The 27,665-nt window shown below is 40.4% G+C and overlaps 1 protein-coding gene across 1 annotated transcript; it reads right to left on the reverse strand.

The window, feature by feature from the left end:
- Positions 1-26,278, reverse strand: LOC142389774 (fibulin-2-like). Its single transcript, XM_075474855.1, has 17 exons — positions 26,182-26,278; positions 22,235-24,037; positions 15,353-15,458; positions 14,860-14,989; positions 12,577-12,760; positions 11,576-11,794; positions 10,728-10,838; positions 10,162-10,263; positions 9,207-9,338; positions 5,565-5,702; positions 4,429-4,569; positions 4,010-4,138; positions 3,344-3,469; positions 2,885-3,001; positions 2,668-2,796; positions 2,180-2,303; positions 1-984 (listed from the first exon to the last, which is right to left on the reverse strand). The coding sequence occupies exons 2-17, from the start codon at positions 23,943-23,945 to the stop codon at positions 627-629; spliced, it is 3,957 nt and encodes a 1,318-aa protein (XP_075330970.1). The 5' UTR covers positions 23,946-24,037; positions 26,182-26,278; the 3' UTR covers positions 1-626.
- Positions 26,279-27,665: the final 1,387 nt, after the last annotated feature.

Raw genomic sequence — 27,665 nt, forward strand, 5'->3', positions numbered from 1 at the left:
CTAAAATACTTTATTGCTATTTGACTCCAGCATAAAAATAAGATACATCCATCCATAATATCATTAAAGGACACAAAATGCACCACACAAATGGAGTAACATTAAATAAGTTCCTAAAATACTTCAAAGACAACAACAAAAAAGCAGCACAGGTTAAAGGCAGTCAGACATATAGTTGTAGAAAACTGATTTCATCCAAGGAATCATACTACAAATCTGATAACAGGATGATCGGAAACACCGATATGTAAAAGCTAATTGCTTGCTGTAATTTTTCATGTTTTACGTACATCTAGTTATGTCAGAAAGTTACATTTTTGTGCCACCATTGATTGTCAATAAAGAAAAAAAATATTAATTGGATTCTTATCAAATACTTTTTGGAAATATGGAATGTGTTCAACCAACGTATTACATGTTTCCCATGCAATTACAGTAACAACACGAAGTGACAGAAAGCAGTCAGCTTCTCCATTTCTCTTACAGCAATGTTTTAATATTAGCGTCGGCTAATGAGAGCAGGATTAACTGTTCAAACTCATCACAACAGACAGTGGCATTGTTAAATAGTGACAGGAGAAGTCCTCGTGCTCGGGTCCATACTGGTCACAGCACAACAATAGCTGTTAGAGTGAGTTGGCTGTGATGAAGACGTAGATCTTGGCCTGGAAAGTGGTAAATGACCCCTGTCTCCAAAGCTTCATCTCTACGGTGATTTGGAAATCCTTTGGACCCTCAACCTGTCGCTGTAAGTACACAGCACCCGTGTAGGCATTCAGCTTCCTAGTGCTAAAGTAGTTTTCCTCGTTTCCCTGCGTGACAGTCACAATGACATTATCTCCGGAGTAAGCGGGAGAGGGTCCGATGCGGAAGATCTGAGCGGGGATGACGATGTTGGATTGGAAGCTGAGGTAGTAGTAGGTGATTCTCAGAGGAGAGTTTTGACACTCCAGGTGGTTGGGACAGCTGACCCGCTCACAGCGCCTACAAATGACACAGGAAGGGAAACCTCACTTTCAAAGCACCTTTAAACAATGCTGCAGAAGTCAGGGGAGACAGGATTAATTGTACTATAGTGAAGGTTGGACACTAAGAGAATGATAAAAACAGAAAAGCATCATACTACAAATACATAATCATAGAAATGACGTTCCTATGCATTACTAGTGCAAAAGGTAAAGAGAAAAACACATAATATAATATCTACAGAAATACTGATGAGGCAAAAATAAAGAATACACTTCAATAAAGCAGATCCTTCAACTAGCTGATACCATCAGACGGAAATTTACGAGAAATTATCTACTTTTAACCCCCTTCATCTGGTTAAGAAAGAAAACAAGATTTATTTTGTTTTTGTCCTTCTAAAAATGACAAATCTCATCAGCAGTTATATAGTGCACTTAACTTAAGAGAGAAATGAGCTAGTAATGCTACCTGTAGTTTGTCTAATGATGACTAGGAAATCCAGCTTCTAATAGCTGTTCTTCATTTTTTTGTTGGAAGATGGAAATTTAATTTCCAATTTTTCTTCTGCCATTACAAAAACAATTTTGAGCAAAGCCTAGCCCATGTAAGCAACAGTTTCTCACATAAGCAGAGGAATGGACAGACAGTGAAGCGCAGGGCTTATGAAGCTGATATGTGATGGAGGAAATACTATGGGATTTTTAGAGTATTGATCTCCCGGCTGGTTTGTGACTTCAGCCTTCTTATCTGCAGTGTTTCACCAACCTGGGTCAGTTTATTACATGAGACATAATGAGATTGTGCCTAAGAGAGGAATAAAAACCACCAGGCTGTGGTTGAAAATGTGCGAAGCTGAAGCATTTGGGAATAAAACTGCCTGTCAAGTATTCTTCTGATAGATTGGTGTGTGGTACACTGAGCATGTTTGTTGTATGAGCTCCTATGAAAGGTTCTGTGTGCTCTGTGTACTTCAAGGGTTAGGAAGTGTAATTTCTGTCCACATTTCCCTTTCAATGGTAGCTCGACGCTGTGGGACAGTTTTAACAGCGGAATAGAGGAGTGAAGTGGGATTGAGCTGTTCACTTCTCTTAAAACTAGTTGCAAAGAAAAGAGCTGTAAATTTAAGACATATCACAGACATTTCATTAAGACTTTGTAAAAAAAACAAATACTTACGTATCTCCTGTTTTAAAAAGCTGTTAGAACTTACGTGTTGGACACTTTGTTATAGTTCGGTGGACAGCTCAGAGAAAGGCAGCGGTACCCTCCTTGGATGTTGTAGCAGGTCTCAGCTATAGAGCAGTTTTGGGCCCCAGTGGCACACTCATCAATATCTAAAACAAAAGGAATTCACAAGGTCTGTTTTACTGTCTGGTGTTATTCACAGGATGGTGGAAATATGTAGAAAAGGACTGTTCATGTAAAAAGAATTTTAAAAAAAGGAAAAGAAAAGAAAAAAAAGAAAATCTAATTAGCAACACAAGATTTTTGAGCCAATAAAGTTTTATAGAGCGTGTAATTACTACACCGATATAAGGCTACTAATTATACCTATTTGAGCAGGACCATTACTGCACAATCTATGAAGAGTTAAATGGGTGTTGAGCAATTTTTGGAATCAAATATTAGTGCGATGAGGCACACTCCCTCAGGAGGAGCTGCAGCACTTGTGTTTGGCTGGGCATACTCATTCATCACCTCTGCAAGATCGTCCATTTGGAGACATGGTGTATCCGTATTCAGGACAGGCACACTGATAACTGCCTGGAACATTCACACACTTGTAGGTACACAGGTGGCCAATGGTCTGGGAGCACTCGTCGATGTCTGGATGACAAAGAGGATAAACTGTGTGAATCTGACTTAAATATGGCATGAAAGCGATGTTTTCAGTATTCAATAGAACGTGCCTCACCTTCACAGGTGTGACCATCCTCCCTGAGGTGGTAGCCCTTTCTGCAATAGCACTGGTAGGAACCATAGATGTTGGCACATTCCTGACTGCATGGGCTGGCCAGACACTCATTCACATCTGGAGATTAGAGGTTAGAGCTCATTACTGTCACAATTCACTTGATCAAAGAATATTCAATGTTTCAATCCTGACACATAAACAAGATGTCGTTATTAAGCCAATTATGCCTTTACTGGTTCCAGCTTGAAGGCATGGCATGATAAATAGTAAGATACACTAATACATCAGATCATACATCCAATATGAGCTCTGCCTTGAAAGCTGCATGGTTTGTGAACACACACAAGTCTGATGCAAACGCACACACACACACGCATATTTCCACACACAAATTCACAAAAACATGAATCAACATGCACACACACACACCCATTCCGACTGACATTCGCACAAACACACCTTCACAGTTCTTGCCATCAGCAGATAAGCGGAAACCAGAGGTGCACGAGCACTCGTAGGAGCCTGGGGTGTTCTCGCAGATCTGGGCACACAGACGGCCTGGGTAGCGCCAACACTCGTTTACATCTAGTAAGAAGAAGCAGAATCATCATCATACATGGGTAGGGGTATTTTTTCATTTGTGTGTTTGCACCCATGTGTGCAAGTGCATGTGTGCAAGCAAGTGGGTGCAGGTTTATTGTCCTGCACTACTGTGTACATGTGCAAGCCTGTGCAAGTGTGCGTGCGTGTGTGTCAACGTGAGTACGATGTGAGGGGACCATCTGTCTGCTTATAGTCTAAACACTTGTGTGGAGTCCATTATTATGAGAGTCACAACACAACACAGTGAATCACAAGCAGTGGCAGCAGCAGCAGGGCAGGAGACGTGATCGGTAGCACGGTGGCTACTGGGAAATAGCAGCAGCCCTGTCTGCCACTGAATAATAAGCAGGACTAGAGGAGGCAGACAAAGAAAATGAATAGTGCATTGGAGTGAAAAAGAAGTGAAAAGCAATGGAATGGGTAGGACACCAGAGTAAGAGGGCAAAACCAAAAAGATCAAATTATCTTTCGCAACTCAGCAAGCGTTCCGCCACAGATGACCAAATATGATGTCCAACTCACCTACACACATCCTCCTGAATGAGTCATACTGGTAGCCTGTCTGGCACTCACAACGATAGGAGCCAGGCAAATTTTGACAGAGCTGGCCCTCTCCACATTGATGGAGGTTGCCCTCACATTCATTGACATCTAGAGGAGCCACATGAAATCAGTGAGGTGATAGCAAAGACATCCAGCTCCCATCACTGTGAACTATTTGAGTCATCACATATGATTATTTTTTTTGTCAGTTTCTACTATTTGATGTCCTATCTAGTTTGTTTAACAAATAATTCTGCACTTCTTTATTCTTATAATTACTTTGTGAGTGAGATAAACTCAAACCTCTGTTGCCTAATAGACATCTACAGCAGACACTGACACTGAGTCTGCAAATCAAATCTGCTTACATATGCTTGATGTGTTGTTACGAATCTTACCATCACATCTGGATCCATCGGGACTGGCGTGATAGCCCCGGCCACATACTATCCTTCTGTTGCACATGTAGGATCCTGCTGTGTTGACGCAGTTATAACCTGGACTGCAAGGCTGGGTCAGAGCACCACACTCATCAATGTCTATTATGGAGAGACACATAGAGAGTGAGATAAAGATGAACAAAGCTATAAGAGGAGGAAAGCCCCACAGTCTCAAAGAGAAGGCATGAGAGACCAGAGGGCATCTCTTTAGCCACACTGTGTTGTGATATCAAAGCAAGCACACATCACACGGTTGCATTCCCCTGGATAACTTTGTTGTGTGTGTGTGTGTGTGTGTCTGACATTTTCTACATTTTGTCATTTCTCAGAGCATTTCTCCAACACTATAGTGGCGTCGGCTGCCTCAACATGCTCCAGTTCCTGCCCCTGGGGGCTAATTCCACAGCATCAGTTTGTACTGGAGAAGGACAGAGGATTGGCTTTTATCCACCCCTTTGCAACCCCTAACAGCAACTTCTCTGATCTCCTGTCTGTGTGGCATTTAACCCCTCTGTCACTGCAGCTCTTCTGATTCATATACATGGTGTACAACCGTGCATCTTCTCAGACAATGATTCATCCGTTGGGAAATTTCTGCACTTGTTCTCCCTATGTTTGGGAACAAGATAAGGATCTCTAAACATTTCTTGTTGTGGGATGTAAATACAATGCAGCAATCTCTTTGTTTCATCAGTGCATGTAGTACAGATTAAACTAGATCGTTTTTTTGTTTTTTTTAATTGATTAATTTCTTCTTTTTTAATAAATGAAAACCTTCATACTCCCATCTCTAAGTCAATAACAAAAAGACAGGTTACTATTGCAATTAGTCTGGACACAGAAAATTACTCAATAAACATATTTGAAAAGCTAAAAATCTGTAATTACCTGTAAAGTATCGAGGATGGGATCTTAAAATGTCATTTGAAGAAAGGCCCAATTACAAAAAGAAATGGGACAATCAGGGGAAAAAAAATGGCTGTGATACATAACGTAAAACTCACTTTTAAATCTTGTTACTTTCGTATCTTTTTTTCTAAATGTTACATCGATGAGCAACAGAACACACCCAGCACCTACATGTTTCTTCTTACCTACACAGTTGCCTTGTGTGTCCTGGCCAAAGCCTACAGGACAGCGAAGCTTGGGCCTGCATCTGAATGAACCCTCTGTGTTCACACAATCAAAGCCGACTTCACAGTTATGGGTTCTCTGCTCGCACTCATTGATGTCTGTTGGAAGAAGACAAAATTCCAAATCAAGAAGCATTTAGCAGAAATTCACAGTTGTGACTGACGCACGTATGCAATGCCACATTTTCACACTGGATGGCACTGTGGTTACATGGCAGATTGCACATTTAACTTTTACTGCAGTTATGGCAGCTTACGAAACATTATATTTATTAATCAAACCAGAATGACATCTTATTAGACTAATTAGATTAAGAAAATTTATGAAACAAAACAACAAAAGTCACAAGCATCCTTCCTGTGCAAAGAGACAGCGATCAATGCAGTACGCTCCCTCAGTGCTCTCTACCACTTGCCAGCTGGGGGATTTTCCCTCCTGTCAATCAGCTCTTAACATCTGTTACTGCAGTATGAACAGAACCTGGGGGGGGGGGGGGATAAAAAGCTCAAAAGACTCACAAAATGCAATCCAATATAGTGTGTTTGTGTGGGACTTAGACTCAAATATCTTAAGTTTTCAAGCCCGTTTGCAGGGCTTTGCCACTGTAATTGCTGTAAAGAGGCCCAAACCAGCTCTGGCTGGCAGCCCTGCGGTTATAGGATAGGTCTCTAAACAGGAGATAGTGATTGAGCATCTTGCGTCTGACACAAACCTGGCAGAGCCCGTGAGTAGCTGAGTGAGCCTGACACCGATGAAGAAAGAGAGAGAAAAACCGGGAGGTAGGATAAATGTTTGAAGGATTGGCTGTGACTGCCTTCCCAGTAAGGAAGGAACTTAACAAACCAAAAACGTAAAAGTCTCCACTTGCTGATGAGAATTCAGCCCCTTAGACTGAGAGTTATTTTTCTTGTTTCACTCCTTTTATTTCCACACCTACAATGTGGAAATAATATATATAATATTATAACCACTATGTTGAACATAAAGGGGATGTTTTATATAAATAATCACAAACATGTTTTTGCTATGATCTCCTCACTGGCTTCGGTTGATGTAAATAGAAACTGTGGACTATACCTGGAAAAATGAGGAGTGTTAATGTTAGTGGAAAAAAATCTATTTTGATTATCAGTTGTGAACTCTGTTCCTTTTAGTTTCCTGATCTTATTTCTCACATTGGGTTGAGCGTAATGTTTTGTTTTGTTTTTCCCCCCCTTTTTTTTTTTTTAAAGGAAGGCTCCTAACAGAGTGAAATGACCCAGAATTATCTCAGTGGCAACCATTATCGGAGCTTGTCAAATCCTCCGAAGGAATGAATGGGGCGTTAATTCTTCTTTTGTTTTCTCCTTTGGAACAGGAAACATTGGACCATTCTTTATGAAAGAAAAGAAGATAATTCCATCCCACAGTTCCTTCAGACCAAAACATTTGGTCAATGATTATTTTCATAGAGTCATAACTGGGATTCATGCAAATAAATCTGAGGACAGGAGGGTGAGTATGAGCAGTATCTTTCACTTTTCTGCCTTTTCGTTTCCTTTTTATATCACCAATCTTGATAATAAAGTAATATTTTTGATCAAATCTTTTTATACTTAGATGATATATGTATATGGCATAGCCCATTTGTAACAATATGATAAGAATGTGCATTCGATGAAGTAAAAAGCACTTTTTTTTTCTTTTTAAGTTATTGAGCTTCTGTAGTTTCAGTGCAGCAGACCTACATCAAAACTGAGTCTATGTTCAGTCCGATTCTCATTGCAGACTTCTCGTCTTTTCTTAAAAATTCCTCCCACCATCTCTTCGTTAACTTTGTGATAATTTTCAACAAGATCAGTCCTTGGTTTTAGCTGGCTAATTGAATCAAATACCTGTTTATAGTCTAGTATTACTTTCCAATGGATATGTCATTTTTGTTTATGGTCAGATCCTGGCCTTACTTTCAATCTGTCTCTTCTTTAGGTTAGATACTTTCCATGAGTCTTTTATTACTTAAAATCTGACAGCTTGTTTTTTTATTTATTGTCAGTTGCATTTTTCTAAAAAGATGGGAGAGGGGTATCAAAAGACCTGTGAAAAAAACCCATCCTAGTGATACTGTATATCTTACAGTTAACTAAGTTATCTGGAAGCAGGTCTGTAAAATGATCAGGTATATGGAAGTCCTTCGGTGAGGAGGCTAAAAGTTAAAACAGTCCCACTTACATAATACCTTTAAATATTCAGAGAATCCAGAGAAATCGGTGGATGCAAAGAACAAGGTTGAAAACTAAAGCTGAAATGTTTTGAGAACCTCAGGTAGCACTTGATTAAAACCACTCATGACTATGTAATAGAATCGCTTTCATTCCGAAAAAAAACAAACATTGTCAGTGAGCATAATTCAGCGCTGCATTCTGAATACGAACTAACACTCAAACAAACCGAAGAAAGAAACTACTTAGAATCTAGACCTAGTTTTCTCTGTGTTCAAGCTCATTTAAGATGGAATGAGGTGAAGGTGAAATTCTTTTTGAAAATCATAGATGCTCCATCCTCCGGGTTAAAAAAGCAGTGGTTACTTTGACCATTAGTGCTGAACAATATATTAGAGAATTGCTATCCAGATTACATCTTTTTCACTGATTGCCTTGCATACTTCAGCAATAGAATGCCAAATCAGACTTTGAATGGTTGTGCAACTAAACATTCCATATAAAGCAAGAGTAGGAAAACAATTCTTTCAAGTCTAAACTACAGTTTTAGAGTTGATATAACACAGTCGTAAATATGCCCTTGTCCCAACTTTCTTGAACCGTTTCTATGGCATCAAATTAAAAAAAATAAATAAAATCTCAGATGCAACACTTCATATCTTTCCATTAACCTCGTTACAATTACATTGAGGGTTAAATGGACTATCAGATCACTGTGTCATATTTCTGTTAATTTTTTCACATAGCATCCAAACCTTTTGGATAATTTGAACTGCACAATGTATTTTTTTGCACTCCCCACTTTTATCAGTGGTTTAAAGTGACAGCTGTTTGGAGGCTGACAATTAAAGATAGTTCACTTGTTAAAAGACTGAACATGCACTTGAAGTGTAGATGTGTCTGTGTGCCTGAGCCATATAAACCCATCTAAAGTGGCTAACAGCCCTCACAGCCCTGCTTCCGGAGCACCGCTGCAGCTTTATGAAAGGGGCCTCTAAGCAGACCCAGTTTTTGGTGCATGGAAATAATGAGACGTATTGGGAGGTTTACGATTACATGCCAAAGTTGGGCACCACCCACAAAGACAAGCCAGGCAGGTCCTCATAGAGTTAACGCAAAACAAATAAAATGAGAAAAGTAAGAGTAAGATATTCAATTATTTGCTCTTCTTTTTGCTTCAATATGTAAGTAGATAGTTATAGGATGGGAAGAATTTTCAAAATATCTAACTTTCTATACTTAAGTCTCAGTGGTGGTAAAAGTGATTGCTCCTGAGCAACGCACTTTTTTCACATTCTAAAACATACGTCAATATGTTTCACTCCTTTCAGTTCTGCATTCACGGTAGGTGGAGGTAAAAAAAAAAACCTTGATGCTGCTCACTGTTGATAAGGTGTAAAGTACCTTCACAAAAGTCATTGTTGATCTGGTATCCGGGGGGGCAGGTGATCAGTCTCTGACAGACATAACTCCCTTCGGTATTCGTGCAGCGCTCATTGAACTGGCAGGCACGTGCAGACAAACACTCATTTATGTCTGGAGAAAAGAATCGAGACAAACGTGTGAGTGTGAAGAGACGGTATAAACAACGAGAAGTGCACAGATGATGAGGTTGGGAGAACGGATTTAGAGAAAGCAGATAACAAGAAGTACAATAAACATCAAGTACTGCATGGTCTGTGTGTGTGACAGTCAGTGGTTAAAAACAGATTAAACGGACAGGTCGGGCCCTCTTCTTGATGAGAGATTAGGAATGTGGGCACTGGGAAAAGCATCCACACAATGATAAATTTGTAACCATGCTGAGTGACTCTCTGTGTAGCTGCTGCCACAGTTTGCTGCTGCCAAGCTGGAGACAGATGAGTGGTTACGACTCAACTTATTTATATATCCCCTGAGAGACAGCTTAGACACAGTGCAGTAGCTGATTGTCCTAATGATGAAACACACAGTCCACCACCATTCTGAGTGGAAAATAATGGGTATCTATGGTATGCAGTCGGTGAGATGTATCATGATGACAATGCATGGATAGTTGGGATAATCCCTCTGGTATAGACTCAGTTCAGGAACAAGATGAAAACTTCTTCCACAAGGGATTAGAGCTGTATCTGCACTGCGAATCTAGAGGCACTGATGAATGAAAGAAGACAAATCAGTAGCAGACTGTCTCGCCAAGAAAAGTCTCTTCAGCTGGAACCAAATTCCTCTGCCTGGAAAAGAAAACTAGGAAGACGGCTGAAATTTGAGTGCCCATTGTTCACTTCTGTCACTGCACAAAATTTCCACATGCAATCAAACTGTGATGTAAGAAAACCCATTTTTTTTTCTGAATTATCACAAGGTTTGAGTACCTTACCTTCACAAGAGCGTCCATCATTTCGAAGTGAGAATCCTTGCGAACACGAGCACTGTGGCTGTCCGTCCACAGGGGCGCACTGTTGCTCACAGATGCTGTTACCTGTAAATAATACTGCATAGTCAGGTCAGACAAAATATTCTGTACTAATGCTTCACACAGTACTATTCACACAGAAACAGAGAAGAGCTTTGCAGCTCAGTGTGGGAGACATGACCGTATTTATTACTTTGCTCATTTAATTTTTCCAGGTTGATCCCTGACCTGGTCATACTTTATTTCTTTCTTTTGGACCAGAGTGAAGGGGACCTCCACCCTGGTGTCATGGTGACCAAACAAGAGCAACATCAGATTATGACATGAGAATGAGGTGTCTGATCCAAAATGCTCTTTCTGTCTGACATTTGCAGCACAGTTACATTTCATGGAAAGGGTGAGCTTGAAATAACAATATGTCAGTCTGTGGCAGCCTGTGCTCCCCTTTAAACACATTAAGCTACTGCAAAATTCATGCTCTACCCTAATGAAGACATACGAATCTCCCCTGATTAAGCTGCATGTCTAACCTTCACAGGGGTTGAGTGAGACAGCCGGCTGGAAGGGAGGCGGAAGTGGTGAGGTGGACTCAATCGGCACTCTGTCAGCCTCCTTCAGTCTGTTCTCTTCATCCACCATCTCTGCACGAACATGAATAATGTCAGCACAGGAGCAATGAATTGCACTGTAATCACCAATTCCACCTCTCCATCATGTTCAGCAGTTAGTTACAGACTTGTGCAATACCTACGTTTTCATCCGCTCATATGAGGCTAGTGGCTACGGATGTAAGTTGTTATAGCAATGGATGTGAGACAGGAAAAACTGTTGCCTGCAGACATACATTTGGTTTTATTAGTGTGCTCCATACCTCACTGTAATTTGCTTAGAACTCTGGCATTAGTATCCTGTTCAGACAGGCTTGTGTTGGCAAAAGCCACTGTTGATTAAAGTCTGGCTCGTTGCATAGGATTACCTGAAAATACCCCTTAACTGTACATCTGAGCAGATTCTAAGATTAAGCTTGAACAAGAAACAAGAGCAGAAATGACAAACAAAAAATGAGAAACAGAGCTGAGATGCTTTTTTGACAATGGCAGAATTGTGTGTCAGATCCAGGAAAAGGATGTCAGTGCAAGAATAGCATAATTATTATTAGGCTGTATCGGACTTTGCAGACAGGAAGGAACTCAACCAGGACAGGAAAATGATACAGAGTAAATGTGTAGAGAAAAATGGGTGTTTCTGATTTTTCGGCATGCAGGCTGTATTTATCATATTTTAAAGAGTAGATGGAACAGAGAGAGGCTTTCCTGTGTTTTAGCGTCCATGGAAATGTCAGTCTGATAAAAAATAAGATTGGTGGCCTCCACTTTACCTTGTGCGCAAGTGACAGCATCCTCCTGCAGCACGTAGCCGGGGAAGCACTCACACTGGAAAGAGCCAGGCGTGTTGATGCATCTGTGGTGGCAGATGTTGCCCTCATATATCAGGCACTCATCCATGTCTTCCATCTCAACAGGACCCTCCACTGCATTCTCCCCATCCTGTGCCTCACCGATGGAGAAGGCCTCTTTAGGGTACAGGCTGTCTGATACTACAACACAGGGAAAATTATTGTGGCAGTGCCCTCTGTTCACACAGGCAAAAAAAGAACATAAAGGAAAACACATTCTAAATACACAGTTAATTACAGGGAAGAAAACCTTGTTTCAACAATACACAATAGCAAAGAGGATTTCTTTAGCTGTTTTTCTTTTTTACACCACCACAGCCACATACATATCACATATCACTTACATCCCATACAAGTTTTCAACGGCCATCATTTAATGGCTTTTTATGAAAAGACAGAGAGACAAGAAAGAAAAAATGCACCAAAAGATGGGAGCTTTATTTCTGATACTGTTTCACACAGCTATGCGGTGGGCAAAATCTTTGGCATGAAATCTTAAATTCGAATTATCATCCAAAACAATTGTTCCTTGTCGCTTTTGAACACAAGGCAGAAACTGCTCCAAAAACAGTTTCAGTATGAACAGAATGTGAGCCATGTTTTTCAGCTTGCAGCAGCCTAAACAAATCAGTGCAAGAAAACATTTTTTTTTACAGAAAAAAGGACTGAATTCAATGCCCAGCAGGCAGGCAGACATTAGATCTCTAAGAGAATAGAATAGAGGGTGGGCTTAACAAAGTTATTAGGTACAATGTTTTTTTCAGTGGGTTGTGTGGATCTTTTCAGAGTTAGTTTAAAGAAAAATGATTACCTTCTATTTTAAATCTGTACTTCCGCCTGGCAGTGGATCGTACCACAAAACACTTCCTCTTTCTGTATTTCAAGATTGCTTATTTGTGCGTGTGAGTATTTTTTCAGAATACCTTTTCTTGGAGGTGGAGTGGAGTCCAGAGCAGGCCTCTCTCTGACAGTGTGCCCCCTCCTCTCCTCCCCCTCACAGCAAGAGAGAAAGATGTGTTGGCAGTGAAAGCCCAGGTATTGGTGGGCTTCACAGCGATGCCCCTCTTTGCGGAACTGCAGACCAAGAGAGCAGCAGCCACAGCACTCCTGCAGTTTACGAAAAGCAGTCTTTGATCCCATAGTCTTGGATCATGTCAAGTCTTTGGAGGGGCTGATTTACATGGGGAAGTATCCAAAAAAAGCTGTTTTTTGTAAACACTCAACACTGAGTACCATAATGTGTGTTAGAATCTTATCCCATTCATGTTTTCAACGGTCATCATTTAATGGCTATTTATCTAAATAAATCAACTACAAGCGGAAAAAAACAATCATAAATGTCTAAACTAGTGCCAAGAATTGCCAGGAAATTCTGAGGACAATCATAGTGCCCACAGTTAAGCCTAAAGGGGCATAATGATAGCTCTGGCAAAAGTGGTTGTTGTAAGTCCTTTTCTATTGTCCACAACTTTAGTCTTTCCTGGCTCCCTCATTTAGATTTGCAACTTATCTCTCTCACCTCCCCAACCGTCTTTACCGGAATTCGCAAATAGTTTTCTTTGTTCCTATTTTGTTCATTTAGATGTTGATCATTTCTCAGTTTATCATAAATGGAGCTTTTACCTCCACGTACATGTACTATCAAGGTTAGAGAAGATCCACATACTAGGGAGGAGTGTAATCTCAGGGACAAACAGTGTCATATTTCCACATTATGTTCAAAAGCATCACTTAAGCAGAGTTACAGCAAAACAGCACAACTTCATGGCATAAAATCTATGGTTTGCAGAAGACAAAACCTAAAAATTTGGTGATCATCTGTTTTTTTTAACATTAAACTGATATTGTGGGATCACATAAAATGCCAAAAACATGCATACAGATTTCACAAGAAGCTTTATATTCCCCACAAGATTTGTTCTGGTTACTTTAGAGATGCCTTAACCTCAGCAACATCCACTGTTTGTTCCTATTCCTCCAAAACAAATTATATTCCCATAATTCTTGGCTGTACTCAGCATCGTCTGATGCACATTAATAACCACATCTGTACAATGTAAAATTCCAGAAATCCAATAATGTGCAATGATTCAAACATTTTGTAGGTCTTGGTAGTTGTAAACAGTCCTTGTAATGTAATTCTAGAATCATAAAATATGGAGATGGATGTTTGTCTATCCATCTCTGATGTCTTTCCAGTCCATCAGACAAGTATAGAGCATCCTTAAGAACTGTAAGTGAGCAGCAAAGGGGCTTCAGCTGGCCTTACTTTTTTATACTTTCGGATAGCCTTTTATGGATTATTGCCTGTGACAAGTTTCAAATACAACACTGACTCCTCTTATCTGGCAACCTTTGCTGTGATTGGTGTTATGTCATAAGCTAACATCAGTATTTTAGGGGTTTTGCTGTTTTGAGAACATTAGCCCACTGCTCTCAGCACTTAGCGAAAAAGCCTCAATGTGCAAAAAGAACTGGCAGAGCTACTGGCTTTTTATCTTGGTAGATTTAACTTAAAGTGTAGAGTTTAAAGCAAGTCTCCCTTGAGCACACGCCTTGCTCTGATCTAAGCTAGATCAGCACTGCAAGTGCACAGTGGCAAGGCGAAATACACAGCTAAAGGCTGCTATTTTATAGTGTGGTTGTCGATGGCATAATATTACTAAAACTACAGGGGAACCAATATTCAACAACTGTAGCACACTGAAGTGTCAAAAATGGTCTCAAGGTGCTGAGTGCAGGTGCCCCTGAACAGAATAATTCTTTCAACACCGCTCAGATGAGTGGCTTTGGGATGAACATCATTTATTCAAATTAGACTCTGTTCCATGCCTGTCAATTATTCGGCCCTCATTGACAGCCACAATCAAGTACTATGCACCAAAGCTACTGTTTCTAGTTTAAGAGAGGCCAAAGAATTTAAATACAAGATTCCCCCTCTAATTTTGCCATGGTCTATGAGTTTTGACACATTTCCCTAATCTACTTTTAAGATGTCCCAGTCAGAAAGCGGGACTCCTTAAATCTAACATACACCGACTAATTTAGTCTCAATCACATACAGTCGTGGGATAGGGAATTGGCACAACAGTGGTATTCCTTAGAGAACATACATTTTTCAAACACTGCAGACTATTAATTTGGTGTGTTTAAGATTAACGTCAAGATTGACCCCTTTGCCATGTTACCTGGTCACTGATACTTGCCTTGTAGGACTCAATCCCACATTCGCTGTTGTCATCCTTTCCACACATATTTCCTGCTCTAGCTGTGTTAATTCCAGCCAAGCACTGGCTTTCTCTCAGGGAGCCAAGGCAGCACTGTTGTTGGGCAGTCCTGACAGAGAAAGGCACGCGTGAGAAACAACTACAGAAGTGTTTGGACTGCAACTGTGGCCTCAGGAGCAACAATTTTTCCCATGTAGGTTGTCACAGAGCTGTATGAACGCTGTTCACAGGTTTGTAGGAATTTAATTAGAAGGAGTAGCTGAAATGATTTAATAATTAACCAGTCAAGACTCCGAGGACCATTCAGGGTTCCAAAGAAAATATAAATGAAATATGGTTAGTCAAAGGAGAAAATACAATACGAAAATACAATAAGAGTTTGAAGTTTCTTAATTCATTACTGTAGGTTTTCTAATTCTCATATTCACCTTGTTGATATGTTCATTGAATGAATGTTACATAATGGGCTCACCAACAAATTGAGTGCCTATCTAACTCCATGTGGTTGCAGTGGCCATTTGCTGAAGCCCATTTCTGCCCGTTCTCACAGCAGGTCTTCACCAGTTCTTTGACAGAAACTGTAAGGAAATCCAAACACAAACAATGTAAATGTATACATTAAAAATGTTTACAGTGTGAATTCAGCTGGAATAGCATTATCAAACCTTGCCATCTGAACATTCCATCAGTGAGATGCTGTGAAATCTGGTTATTGTTATCTGAAATGTGACTTAATCTCATCCTTTCTGGGACACTTGTCTCCTAGAGATGGTCTCTTGGTGGAGATGATATGCCAAGAAGAGCAGGTACAATGTGTGTTTTTCTTTTCAGACTCCTCGACTCTGAACTCACTTTAATCAGCAAGGAAAAGTATGAAACCCAAAACTGTATGAAATCCCCTCCAAAGTAAAATTGCTCTAGACATCCTGGTTAATCACGGCTGGAGTGGAGTGAAAGGCTAACACATTAGCCCTTCATTTCAAATTGGGGCAAGGAGCAGACAGAGAAAAACGCACATCATTCATTTTACAGGGAAAAAAATGCACACGTGCTCCTTCAATAACAGGGCAGTGCATTCCAGTGTTGATTTGTGGCCCCCCGAATACTGTACAAGACCCAACTCATGGCAATCGTGTCTTCTTTGTCAGCCAGAACATACACGATTAAAACAACGAAAGACACCTGAAATGCAGCTTTCTTTTTAACTCAATCCTTTCACAACAATAATTAAATTTTTTTCCTTAAATGTATCCATTAGTTTCTACACAGCAACACTGCTCTCCCTGCTCCAGTTGTTAATAATAGCAATGGAAAAAAAAAATAATGCAGTCAATCGTTGAGGAGACTTTTCTCTCAGAACAACAATTACAACATCATAGTGGCACTACACGATTACGGGCCTGAGCTGAATTTCCAAAGCAACCCATATTGCAGTTTTCAAGGCAATTTAAATTGGACCAAAGTGGAGGAGCAGTCAGTGAACCAACTGACAGCAGTCCCTAGAGATATGCCACTAGCAAGTCCAGAAGAGAAGAAAGAATATATGCACAACCCCCTAAAAAATTTAATTGGTCTTTCACAGCATAGCCAGCTGCAGTAAATGAGGGCAGAGGTCATAGAGAGGAAAGCAGAAATCTTGCTGCAATTTTGAATAGACGACACTCAACACAGATTCGTGTGAGTGTTTAAGGTCCGTTTTGCACTTTAACTTCAACATCCACTTGTTTTCGCTGAAATGTCTCGCCCTGACATACCTATATAATAAGACCTAACTCATTACTTGGAGCAGAGCAACCAACTGTAGCAGTGTGCATAATTCAAAGGTCTAGAAATAAGAAAATCTAATCCTTGAGAGGGACAATGAATCTTTGATACATAACTACATTATCTGTGCCAGCTGCACAGTCAAAGAAATCCCTTTGAACTTGTTTGAAAGTAACTCCAAAGACAGTGACATAATTATTCACCGTCATTCTTTTGACACTCATTCATTTTCTCTTGGTGAAATCAGCTTACTTGTTGTAAACAAACACAAATTTGCTCCATGTGTCTGTCTTGAAAGCCTGTACACTGTTACAATACATGCAGTTCATGACCATGTTTCCCAAGATTTTGTTTTCAAAGGAAATTACGTCAGCTCCAAAATAGCTACTGGAGTTGAAAACAATGACAAACGCGTTTTAACCAAGCAGTGTCTAATTTAACCACATCTCTTCCTTTCTCTTTGACAGTCCCTTTAATTAAGCCTGCATAGAAACGTATCCCATTTCACGGTGCAATAATTAAACTACCCTGATTTACCGTGCTTCCAGAGTTGCTAGAGATATTCTTTAAAGGTGGCTGAAGAGTATCTCTCTGTTCCAGGCCTGTCATTATATCTGTGTATTAGACCAAGCTAAACACCAGATGCTTTGCTTCTGTCTAAATCCAAAACTGGTGACATCACACACTCTGGAAATGTGGAGCTAGAATAACAACCAAAAAGGGCAACTCTCTACATGCCTGGAGATGTCATAAAGTGGTGCGTTGACCCTAATCAAGGCTCAAGTGTATTTTCTTTTGTGGACTTGGCAGTGATTTACAATACAGGTGGATGAAAGAGAACTCTACCAACTATGTCAATAACAGCACATGCAAACGGTTCTGGACACACAAAGCCACGAGGCCGAATTACAGCCTAAAAACATGTCAGTCTACCATTGTGCGTGTGTGCGTTTATCCATGAGTGTGTGCGCAGACCTGTGCTGGGGGGAGGCGACACAGTGTTCTTCCCACCTTCAACATGACTACTTACAGAGATACTGCGTCTTTCGAAACACATAATAACTGTCCAAGAACAGCTGGCTGTGACATAACAGGGAGAGCTCTCCTGCTATCACCATGACCTCATTTCCAAAACAGGCAATTCACTTCTCAAGAATTGCCAACTTTTGCCTTAATTTCCGTGAGATTGTGAGCCAGTAATCGTGCAATCAATCTTTTTTCCACTTTCTGCAAGCCCACTTAGTCTTAACTGAGCTTACACTTGGATGTTGGAAGACCTGAGGACTTTTCACATATTCACTTCCAATCCAAGAATTTGTCCTTGTGCTTAAATAATCTAAGTGAAACCCTAATAACCACTTGTAAGGACTTGTCATCATTGGTGTGTTGAATTATCTGGACTCAAAGCTTGTGCTACCCAAAGGTGCCTCACATTTCCTTGACACACCCAAACACATATATTTGTATGAATGCTGAGCTATGCAACATCTGCATGAGACTGTTTTTTTTTTCTTTCTCGCACATAAAATTGGTTTAAATATATTCTGCTACACGCCTCTGCCAAAACATTTGCCGCAGACTTGTAATTTGAACCTGCTCCCCATTGCCTTATTATGCCATATGCATTCTAAGGTCTGTTCACAAACCAGAATATGGGAAATTGCTCACTTCTTGCCAGAGGAAATCCATCCAAATCCTGATTTTGGAGCTGATAGATAAAAATAACAATGAGAGAAAAATTCCGACCTAATTAGTGGTTTTCAGGTTTCATTAGTGATTAGCTACTTTCTGTAGTAGAAATCAATACATCAGTGCAGCCTGAATAAAACAACATTGGATGAAGAATTCATTTATAATGTATTTGGCGGAGAAAAAGAACTGCTCAAAGTCCTGTTGTCATTTTACTTGTACTGTGGTGTCTTTTATTAGCGGTTTCCTGCATCTGGAGCAGAAATTATTTTTTGTTTTTATAAGTATGGGCGACATGTGCATTGGGTGGTTTTTAAGTAAGGACATGTTAAGGATGAAAGACAGACCAAAATTACTGCAGATGACCTGGAAGACACCCTGGATTAATCACGGTAAACTATCATCTTCAAACCAATCTTTAAAGCAGTGGTACAGTTGGAGTGAACTCTTGCATGGCCATTTCTGGAATTCACCCACATGTTTCACCCGACAGAAAATTATACATTGGCTCAACTCACTCCCAGATGCAACATGTTGTGACAGCTTTGTTGTTCAAAACAAGGACTTTTCTAGTTTACTTAATCTCCCCTTAGATGATTTTTACACTTTACTCATGTGCTTTCTCCACTTGTTTGTACCTAACATTTTTCTAGTTTAGTTCAAAGTGGTGGTTTGTGGTTGCTTAAGCAGGAAAATGGGTGAAGGTGTGCTTCAAACAAAGTGACTGCCAGGAAGACGGGCAAACCAACAGCCTTGTGGGAGATGGGTAATCACACTGACTCGTGAGGGAACAGGGAGTAGTGTCTGGCAATCAAGCGATAACAGCGGTCTCATTCATCACAGGGGTATTATGCTGCTCACAGGTACAACCCCTAAGAAATCCTATACCAGGTCAGCTTAGCATCAGAATGCCTTAACAATCCCATCCCCCATCTGAGCACACAACACAACTGGCTGGAAAGAAAGAGGACAAATTAGCAGGAGTTATAAACCGAAGAAAAACAAAGAAATTATGGCCGTGTGCCACAGCAAAAGCAACTCTTTTGGAGAAAGAAAGACCACGTGCTTGCTATACATACTTTCTCTCTTCCTGTGCAAATAACTTTGACATCCTCTGCTAATAGCATTGATAATAGCATTAGTCAAAGCCCTTATCAGCTTGGTTTTTCCTGTTTGTGCTTTCACAGGTCACTGCTCTCAAAATCTTGCTTTAGCCCAGTGCATTGAACTCTCTGTGTCATTCCATCCTGCAAACTGCAGACCTGAAAGTTGGAGCTCCTTATCCCTGGAGGAAAAAAAACAACCTCACTTTGACTTTCACTTCAACCTCTTCATGAAGCTACATTTTACAAATGAATCTGGGTTTTATCCTAGCTACCTAAAGACAATGTAGAAATAGGTTCTGTGTTTCTATATTGGCTCACTGACATTCAAACAGGCTTCAACCCTATTTTCTTCAGTTTTACCTCTATGAGTCCAAAGAGATACCTCTTGTAATACACCCCTACAGAAACGCCTCAAAGATGCATTCAGCATACACTATACATACCTGTAGGGGCAAAGTGCAGAAGAAAAGAAAAATCTTGGCAGGTCTCAACAAAAATCATAGTGTTGTAAAGCAGGTTTACTATGTACCTACAGATCCCACTTTGCTGGAGAAAACATAAATAATAAGAAAGAGTTATCAGAGTCCTAAAACAGATTCTTCGATAATTTCACAAGAGAATAGATGAAATGGTGTAGCTAAGACATTGTACTCATTCATTATTTATGTCACTCATAAGGAAGCATTTGATATAGAGACTAACTGTGCTTTAAAACCATAAAGTACAATAAATCTTATTTGTGTCCTCGGCCAGAAGTTTATCTGTGCTTAACACTTATAGGACCACATAATATCACATTTTTGATTACAGCATAAATTTGGATAATTATATGGCAGTCTATTTGAGGTACAAGCAGCAATGTTGCAGGAGGTCTCTTGCTTTTGATCTTAATCTTCTCCTAGTGTTTCTTTTTTTCCCCTTATAAACAAAAACCATAAGTTCGAGAAATATCCAACTTTACCACATGGTCTCAAATACCTGCCACACCACAAGACCGAAGGCTTGAGGTACTGCATTCAATAGGGTGGGGCAATAATCAGGTTTATATCCAATTATCTAACAAAAAAATGGCTTAGCTAGGAGTCAAAAAATCTTTTATCATTTAGATTTCTGATTTCATGTGTATCTTTTCTCGGTTTGTGTTCCGTTTGAAAATCTATATATATTTTAATATTTTTTTCTCAGTTTCCCATGAAAATCTATTTTCAACATCCTGTCAGACACTGTGGGACCAACAGTCAGACAAATGACACACCATAATGATTATGAAACATGAGAGCTTAATATGTTAATCCAATATGTTCATTTCAATATCGAAGCTGATTCATTTAAATAGAAATAGGTCATTTTGATTTGTTTGTTTGCTGTAACTCATGAATGTATTGAGATATCAACTTGACATTTGAGGCCCATGTCCAGGGATATTTGGGAATGTAAGTGCCACTAAACCACAACAGATATTGTGTTTTTCAAAATAATCTTCTAGACATCCTTGTGACGACTTAATTTATTTTATATCCCAGTGTCAGCAGTATGGCTGCTAATATAGCCATTGGATGGATGCTGATCTGTTTGGTGTCACCATACAAACAATGTACAAAATAACATCTTCCTTTTGTCTATCCAAAAGACAGTGTACCAGAGGTCTTGTGGTTTGTTCAGATGAAACTTCGCAAACCTAAGCCGTGGTCCCACGTTCTTTTTAGACAGAAGAGGCTTTCTCCTGCAACCCTGCCAAACACACCACACTTATTCAGTCTTTGTCTCATTGTACTATCATGAATTTAACATTTAACGTGCTAACTGAGGCCTACAAGTCTGAGGTCTTGGGTTTTTTAAATTTCGTTGAGCATTGCACAATCTTACATTGGGATGAACTTTCTGAGATGTTCCCTCCTGGGATGATTGTCAACTGTCTTGGATGTTTTCCACTTGTGATTAATCTGATTGTAGAATGATGGACTCCAAATTTTTTGGAAATGTCCATATAACACTTCCCAGATTAATGGGCAGCAACGCTTGCCTCTTTAAAATCATTGCTGATGTTTTTCCTCCCGGCATTGTGTTAACACACCCGAATGCTTCAGACCAGCCAAATGGCAAAAGCTCAGCTTTATCAAGTGCATTAAATTAACAGCTTCTGGCTGTCACTGACCCTCTCAATACCTATAAAAACAGTAAGCTTCAGCATTTTGGCTTATTTTTTTGTTAACAACGAAACAGTGTAATGTGTTGCTCTACATCTAAGGTGGCATTTAATCTCAATTAAAGAGCTGGTAAGAACCAGATTATCTTTGGTTTGTCCTAATACATAAAACCTCAAAACCAAAAAAGGTGTACTTTTTCCCCACTGGAGCTAAGTATAGAGAAAAATTAGTTTCAGCGGCTATCAGAATATGAAAGCAGTGCTTATTACTTGTTGTTTACAAATGTTTGGAGAAATTTAAAAAATGACTCTCTAAACCTGAGTGCATGAAAACAAGATTGTTCTAAATATAGTCAGTTCCCCTCATGAGTTAGGTAGATAAATGCTATCTCAGGAAAACAGATTTTCCACGAGCAATTGTTTTTTTCCTGGATCTCTGCCAGCCTGAATAGAGTGAATATGAATTCTACTTAAGAAGACAGGATGTGAGGGAAGAACTAAATGTCAATTTATCATCACATTATGAAACTGAATGAAACAAAACCTTTTATATTTCAGATTTCTAATTCAATGGCTTTCAGTCATTTAAGTCAACATTCAAAGGAGTTGTGCTGTTGATTATGAAAGGTCAGACATACTTCAGACTTACCTTCTGTGTCTTCCTTCATGTGCTGAGACTGGTAGTTGTAGAGGGTTTGAGGTTGTCTTTGAGGCTCCTCACCATCCTCCCTCAGCCTGATCGGAGCTCTGCTGGTGGGACTGAACTGGACTGTGGGGTTTGTACCCTGTTCCTCTCTGAACTGGGCTGTAGGGCTTTTACCCTGTTCCTCTCTGAACTGGGCTGTGGGGTTTGTACCCTGTTCCTCTCTGAACTGGGCTGTGGGGCTTGTACCCTGTTCCTCTCTGAACTGGGCTGTGGAGCTTTTACCCTGTTCCTCTCTGAACTGGGCTGTGGGGCTTTTACCCTGTTCCTCCCTGAACTGGGCTGTGGGGTATGAACCCTGTTCCTCGCTGAACTGGGCTGTGGGGCTTTTACCCTGTTCCTCTCTGAACTGGGCTGTGGGGTATGAACCCTGTTCCTCTCTGAACTGGGCTGAAGGGTATGAACCCTGTTCCTCTCTGAACTGGGCTGTGGGGTATGAACCCTGTTTCTCTTTGCCAAACAGGTGACCCTGCTGCTCTGACACTTTTTCTTGCTGTGGATGGTTGACAGAATGGGAGTTTCCATGAGTCCTGGTATGAGCAGTCTGACCATTTTTGTGCTGGCCAAAGTGCCGGACCCTTGTATTGGTACGGTTAGTATGTGCTGTGTCTTTTACAATCTCCTGCACCACTTTGTCTGTGTTACTGTGACGTCTCATGGCTCTTTCTCCAACCTCCTGTTGTAGCCTGTTGTTCTCTGTAGTCTCTCTCTCTGTGGTTGTAGTTGATGTTTTCCTACGAACCCCTGTAGAAGTTGGACCTATGCTTTGTCTGACCTCATCCTTACTGCTCCTCACTGGATTTGGGTCATTTGGAGTTTTCCTCAGCTCAGGTCTCCTGTCATCATGAGAGATGATGGCAGCAGAGCTGGACTCTGGGTAAGCTGGAGGTACCGTAGTAGATTCCAATCTTTGGGCCAGCTTTTTAATTGTGGAAGATGTCGGTTCTGCCAGTGTGTAGTCATAATCCTCTGAGCCAAAACTGGGTGGGTCCTGCTTATACAGTGGAAGAGTGTTTCTCAATGCAAGCTTGGAAAATGGTTCTCCAAGATTGACTTGTCGGGTGTCATGACCGCTGCTAATGTCTCTCAAAGGACTGCTGTTCTCAGTGGTTGTTGCCCACATGGGCTTATTAACACTATGGAGGTCACAGTCAGGGATGGGTGAGCACATTAACTTGCCACCTTCCTTTGGACAGTGGCAAACTCGGCACTGGTCTACCTGAAAGGAGTGTCCTGCCTCATACTTCTTCTTGCCATAGGCACAACCAATACGCCTACATTGCGGACATCCATCTGCAGGTTGTAAAACATCAATACAGTTGGGAGGGATTTCAGCGCACGGAATAAAATGGCAGCTTATATTCCCTCCTCCCTGGGGACAGGAGCATTCAGTGCTTCCAAAATCCACAAAGTAAGATTCCCCCTCTGGGACTTTCCCTCTCTGGAAGCCTGCTTGGACGCAGTCATAGTACTGATAGCCCTCACAGGTGCAGCCCCTTTGTGTGCATTTGGGGCAACAGGCACCTTTCTCTAGAACTGTTTCCAAGCAGTTCTGCAGAGCAGGGCAGTCTACGCCTGTGCAGTCTCTCTGGCTTAGACACATGTCCACGCACAACATCATCAAACAGAAAAACAACGTTGCCCTTTGAATGTTCATTTTGCTTAAAAAGTTAATAAAATCTCAATTCTTCCAATGTCTCTGCACATTAGACTTTATCCCAGACAGGAAGGAATTTGGCGTCTTTTAGCCTGTGAAAGCAAACAGTGGTTAACGATATATTTACAGTACATGAGTTCTTTGATATTCAGCCTGATAAAAATTGGTCTCCTATCACATGTTCCTGTTATCATTGAAAACATGTTTGGTTTCAACTTAATAGCTTTCCTTTTTTTAATTTGATCCCCTGCCAAATGCACATTTTTCCAAAACCTACCTCTTTGACACCACAGGGGAGGAAGGCTCTGCTTTATATTTGTCAGCACATGGAAATTTGGTGATCAGCAAAGTTAAATGGAGGAAATACATACAATAACAAACACCCAACAAAATTCTGAAATGACCAAACCTCCCTTCACATAATCCCAGTTTACCATTTAATAAAACTGCGTTTGATGTTTCGTAAAGGGAACAGCTTATCTGACTTTCTTCTGGATCAACTGTATTCTAATGAAGCTGTCTACATCCTTACAATCTGGTGAGAATGTTGTTTGATCTGTCTGTACATATCTGACAACAGCTGCTTAGTGGCTTGAGCACAAAGTGTTTCAACAAACCGTGCTCTTGCTACTGTATATGCTGGCAGAGGTTCAATGCACTAGTTATAAATGAATTTGATGAGCTCTCTAGGGCTCTTATTTGTAATAACATACTGTGCACAGAGATCGACTGAGAAAGGCAGCAAGACCGAGTGTGTTAGGCCTTATCCTGTAAACAAGTGATGTGACTTCAAATAAGAGAGCATACTGGAAACCAGGTGTTTTTATTTTACTTTTCCCTTTTTTCCACACTGCTTGTATTTGTGTCAGTTACAAAAGACTTGTGACATTTCCTACTAAGCAGTTTAGTTCAAAATTAGAGATTAACCCAAAGACTGTTCTGCATGACAAACTTGTCTGTAAACATTTACGTAAGAAATGTTTCAAACTGATTTAAGTACTCTCTCTACAGCTTACGTTGTTATCACATTTGTTCCAGACTTCATGTCCTTGGAATAAACTCCCACCAAAGGAGGAGTTTCTACAGAGGGCAAAGGATGCTTAAATCACTTTTTCTTTTACATTAACAGCCCACCTGTCGTGCTCTATGAACAAAGGAGATCCTGCTGCAAAAGTTCATACACATACTTGGATGTTTAACCCTTGTTGTTAGTCATGTCCACTAATCTGTCAAATGTGAGCAAAACATGAAATGAATTCACTCAAGACAACATAAGATGCTTATGCACTGTAATCACCTTCTACGGGTCATAAAAAAAAAATCTAACATCTGTTTCTGTTCCTCATAGTTCAGCTACAAAACAACACATAGTGCACTGCAGCCCCATTAAGGGAATCAATGATGTCTTTGTGTGCAGGGGGAACAAAATCATTTTACCAGTTCTTGCAGTCCTGAACTGGCACGGCCCACTGCAATCGTGCTTTACCAGTACTTACATCATCTTTAAAGAAAGTTGAAACCCAAATCCAAAAGCTGCCTCTGTGTTTACAACTTTTAAAGTAGATGACAGAGAAAATGCAAAAGAGACAAAGGACCACGGGTGAAAGGCTGCTGAACTAAGCAATAAACTAATCTGGAGGTATCTATAAAGACTCTATTAAGGCTTTTATTAAATGTCAATAAAAGCGGTATTTTGGGTTGATGCTCGACTGTAAGTGCAGGGAAAGTCTTACAACGAAATTCAAACGGCGACTGCTTTGCAAAAAAAACTGACCTTTATCCTCATGCTCACGGTGACACATACCAAACGCACGTGCAAACTCTGTTTTAACGCATATTATTCCTCAAAGTTCGCGCAAGCACAAAGGACGACAAAACTAAAATGAATTATTTCACCACTGATCTTTAAAGATCTCAATTATAGTGACGCGTACCCTTACCTAAATCATTTATGATGAAGAACTCAGCCTCAGAGGTAACTTTATCATCTTAACGTCACACTGAATGAAGCGCTTATTTCATTCTCCGGACTGTCGCGACATACATGGAAACAGCAGACTTTCATTAACTCTTGAACTAATATTCACCATGAAAAAAAAAAAAAAGAACACATGACACAATACGTCGCGAAACATTTCTGTATCTGTCCGTGACGTCCCGTGGAAATCAACGCTCAGAGCATAATTCTGTTCAATGACTTGGAGAGTTTGTATTTAGAAAGAATGACGCTGCTTACCTCGGGTCCCCGGTCGGTGTGCTTCTGAGTGAAACTTGTGCGTAAAGTTTATGCCCTCAATCCGACTTGGGAGGCTGGGAGCACCTCGCTCATGAGGGCGGGACACACTTTGATAGGGAAAAAAAATCCCATTTTCTCGAAGTTCTTTCTGTCTCCTTTTGCTAATTACAATACTTCCAAATGACGGTAAATGACGACATGGAGTGGCCACACGCGTCGTCAGTATGACTCAAAAAGTGAATTAAGATACTGTGCCCATGAGAGAAGATTTCTGACATATCAATGTCACTGCGATATCAACAGAATATAAAGAATGCAATAAAAGTCAGACTTGTCCTTCTTTTCTTTTTTTTTAGTACATATTGTGTTGATCTTGAAAGCTTCACCTTTCAGTTACATGCCCAATGATAATTTGATCTGCTGTTGTCTACTTGAAAGGCCAACAAGCCACACTGATAAATCAGGTTCATAGACATCACATGTTTTCTGTGAACTTTTTCAGCAGCATTGTGCAGAGGTTAACTGTATTACAACTGGAATGACTTCAATCAGATTATGCATGCTGCTGCCCTAAATATACTAGTGAATCTTATCTTTTTCTCTACCTCTTGAGTTCCCCCCTAGTATGATCTTAAGGGTCATTGAGTCACTTGTGACAGGACATACTGACAAAAGCTGCCTCATTTGCTGAATGGATTTATCAGGCTTGCTCAAGGGGCGGTCGGGCCAGGGCCCACTTTGTCTCAGGGGTCTCCCTTGAATGATCAATGACAGAGATGAGTCAGTGTCCCTATTACTGGCTTTCCCTGTTTGTTTTATTCAAATGCAGCCACAGCTACACAAATCACATGCTTTGAAAGACCCCCTGTGTTCTCTTAAATGTCTTTCCTGGTCCAATGATGTATTTATGAATCATCTAAGGCACAATTCAGAAAACACTCTGTTTGACATATGGGTGATTTGAGAGAATGGAGATCAGCTTAATACAATACTGGACAGATCGAGGAACATTCAAAACAACTTTCTATTGTAAATCTTCAACATGTCAACAGCTGTTTTTTTTTGTAATCGGTGTCAAATATAATGTCAGCCCAACCTGAATCTGGTTGTCAAAATTCACTGAAGTCAGGTTCACAAATGACCCATTGACAACCTGATCACATGAGCTGAGTGGCTGTGGAGCTGCCTGCATCTTGAAAGATGCTATTGTCGCTCCTCTGTGCAGCAAGGCCCTGATGTGGATGCTGAACCCATAATCTCCTGACTGCTAGAAAGTTAGGCAAGTGAAATTACCATCAAAGGTATTAGTCTTACAAAAAGATATTGTGCAAACAACAAAGATTACATGGCTTTCCCACGAACACCTGCTGTAATATGTCTGTTAGAAATACTATGGAATGTTTTGTTAATTACCAGCTAAGAAATTAATTATTCAATATTTAAACAGCTGCGTGTTTTAGGTCCCATTTTTATCCCATCACCAG

Source organism: Odontesthes bonariensis, chromosome 10 (assembly GCF_027942865.1).
Source record: "Odontesthes bonariensis isolate fOdoBon6 chromosome 10, fOdoBon6.hap1, whole genome shotgun sequence".
NCBI classification, from domain to species: Eukaryota; Metazoa; Chordata; class Actinopteri; order Atheriniformes; family Atherinopsidae; genus Odontesthes; species Odontesthes bonariensis.

Coding starts and splice junctions, on each gene's coding strand:
- LOC142389774 (XM_075474855.1), bottom strand. CDS start 23,945: ATGAACATTCAAAGGGCAACGTTGTTTTTCTGTTTGATGATGTTGTGC. Junction 14,990..15,352: donor GATAGGCACTCAATTTGTTG/GTGAGCCCATTA, acceptor TTTCTCTGTCAG/GACTGCCCAACAACAGTGCT. Junction 5,703..9,206: donor CAACAATGACTTTTGTGAAG/GTACTTTACACC, acceptor TTCTTCCAACAG/ACATCAATGAGTGCGAGCAG.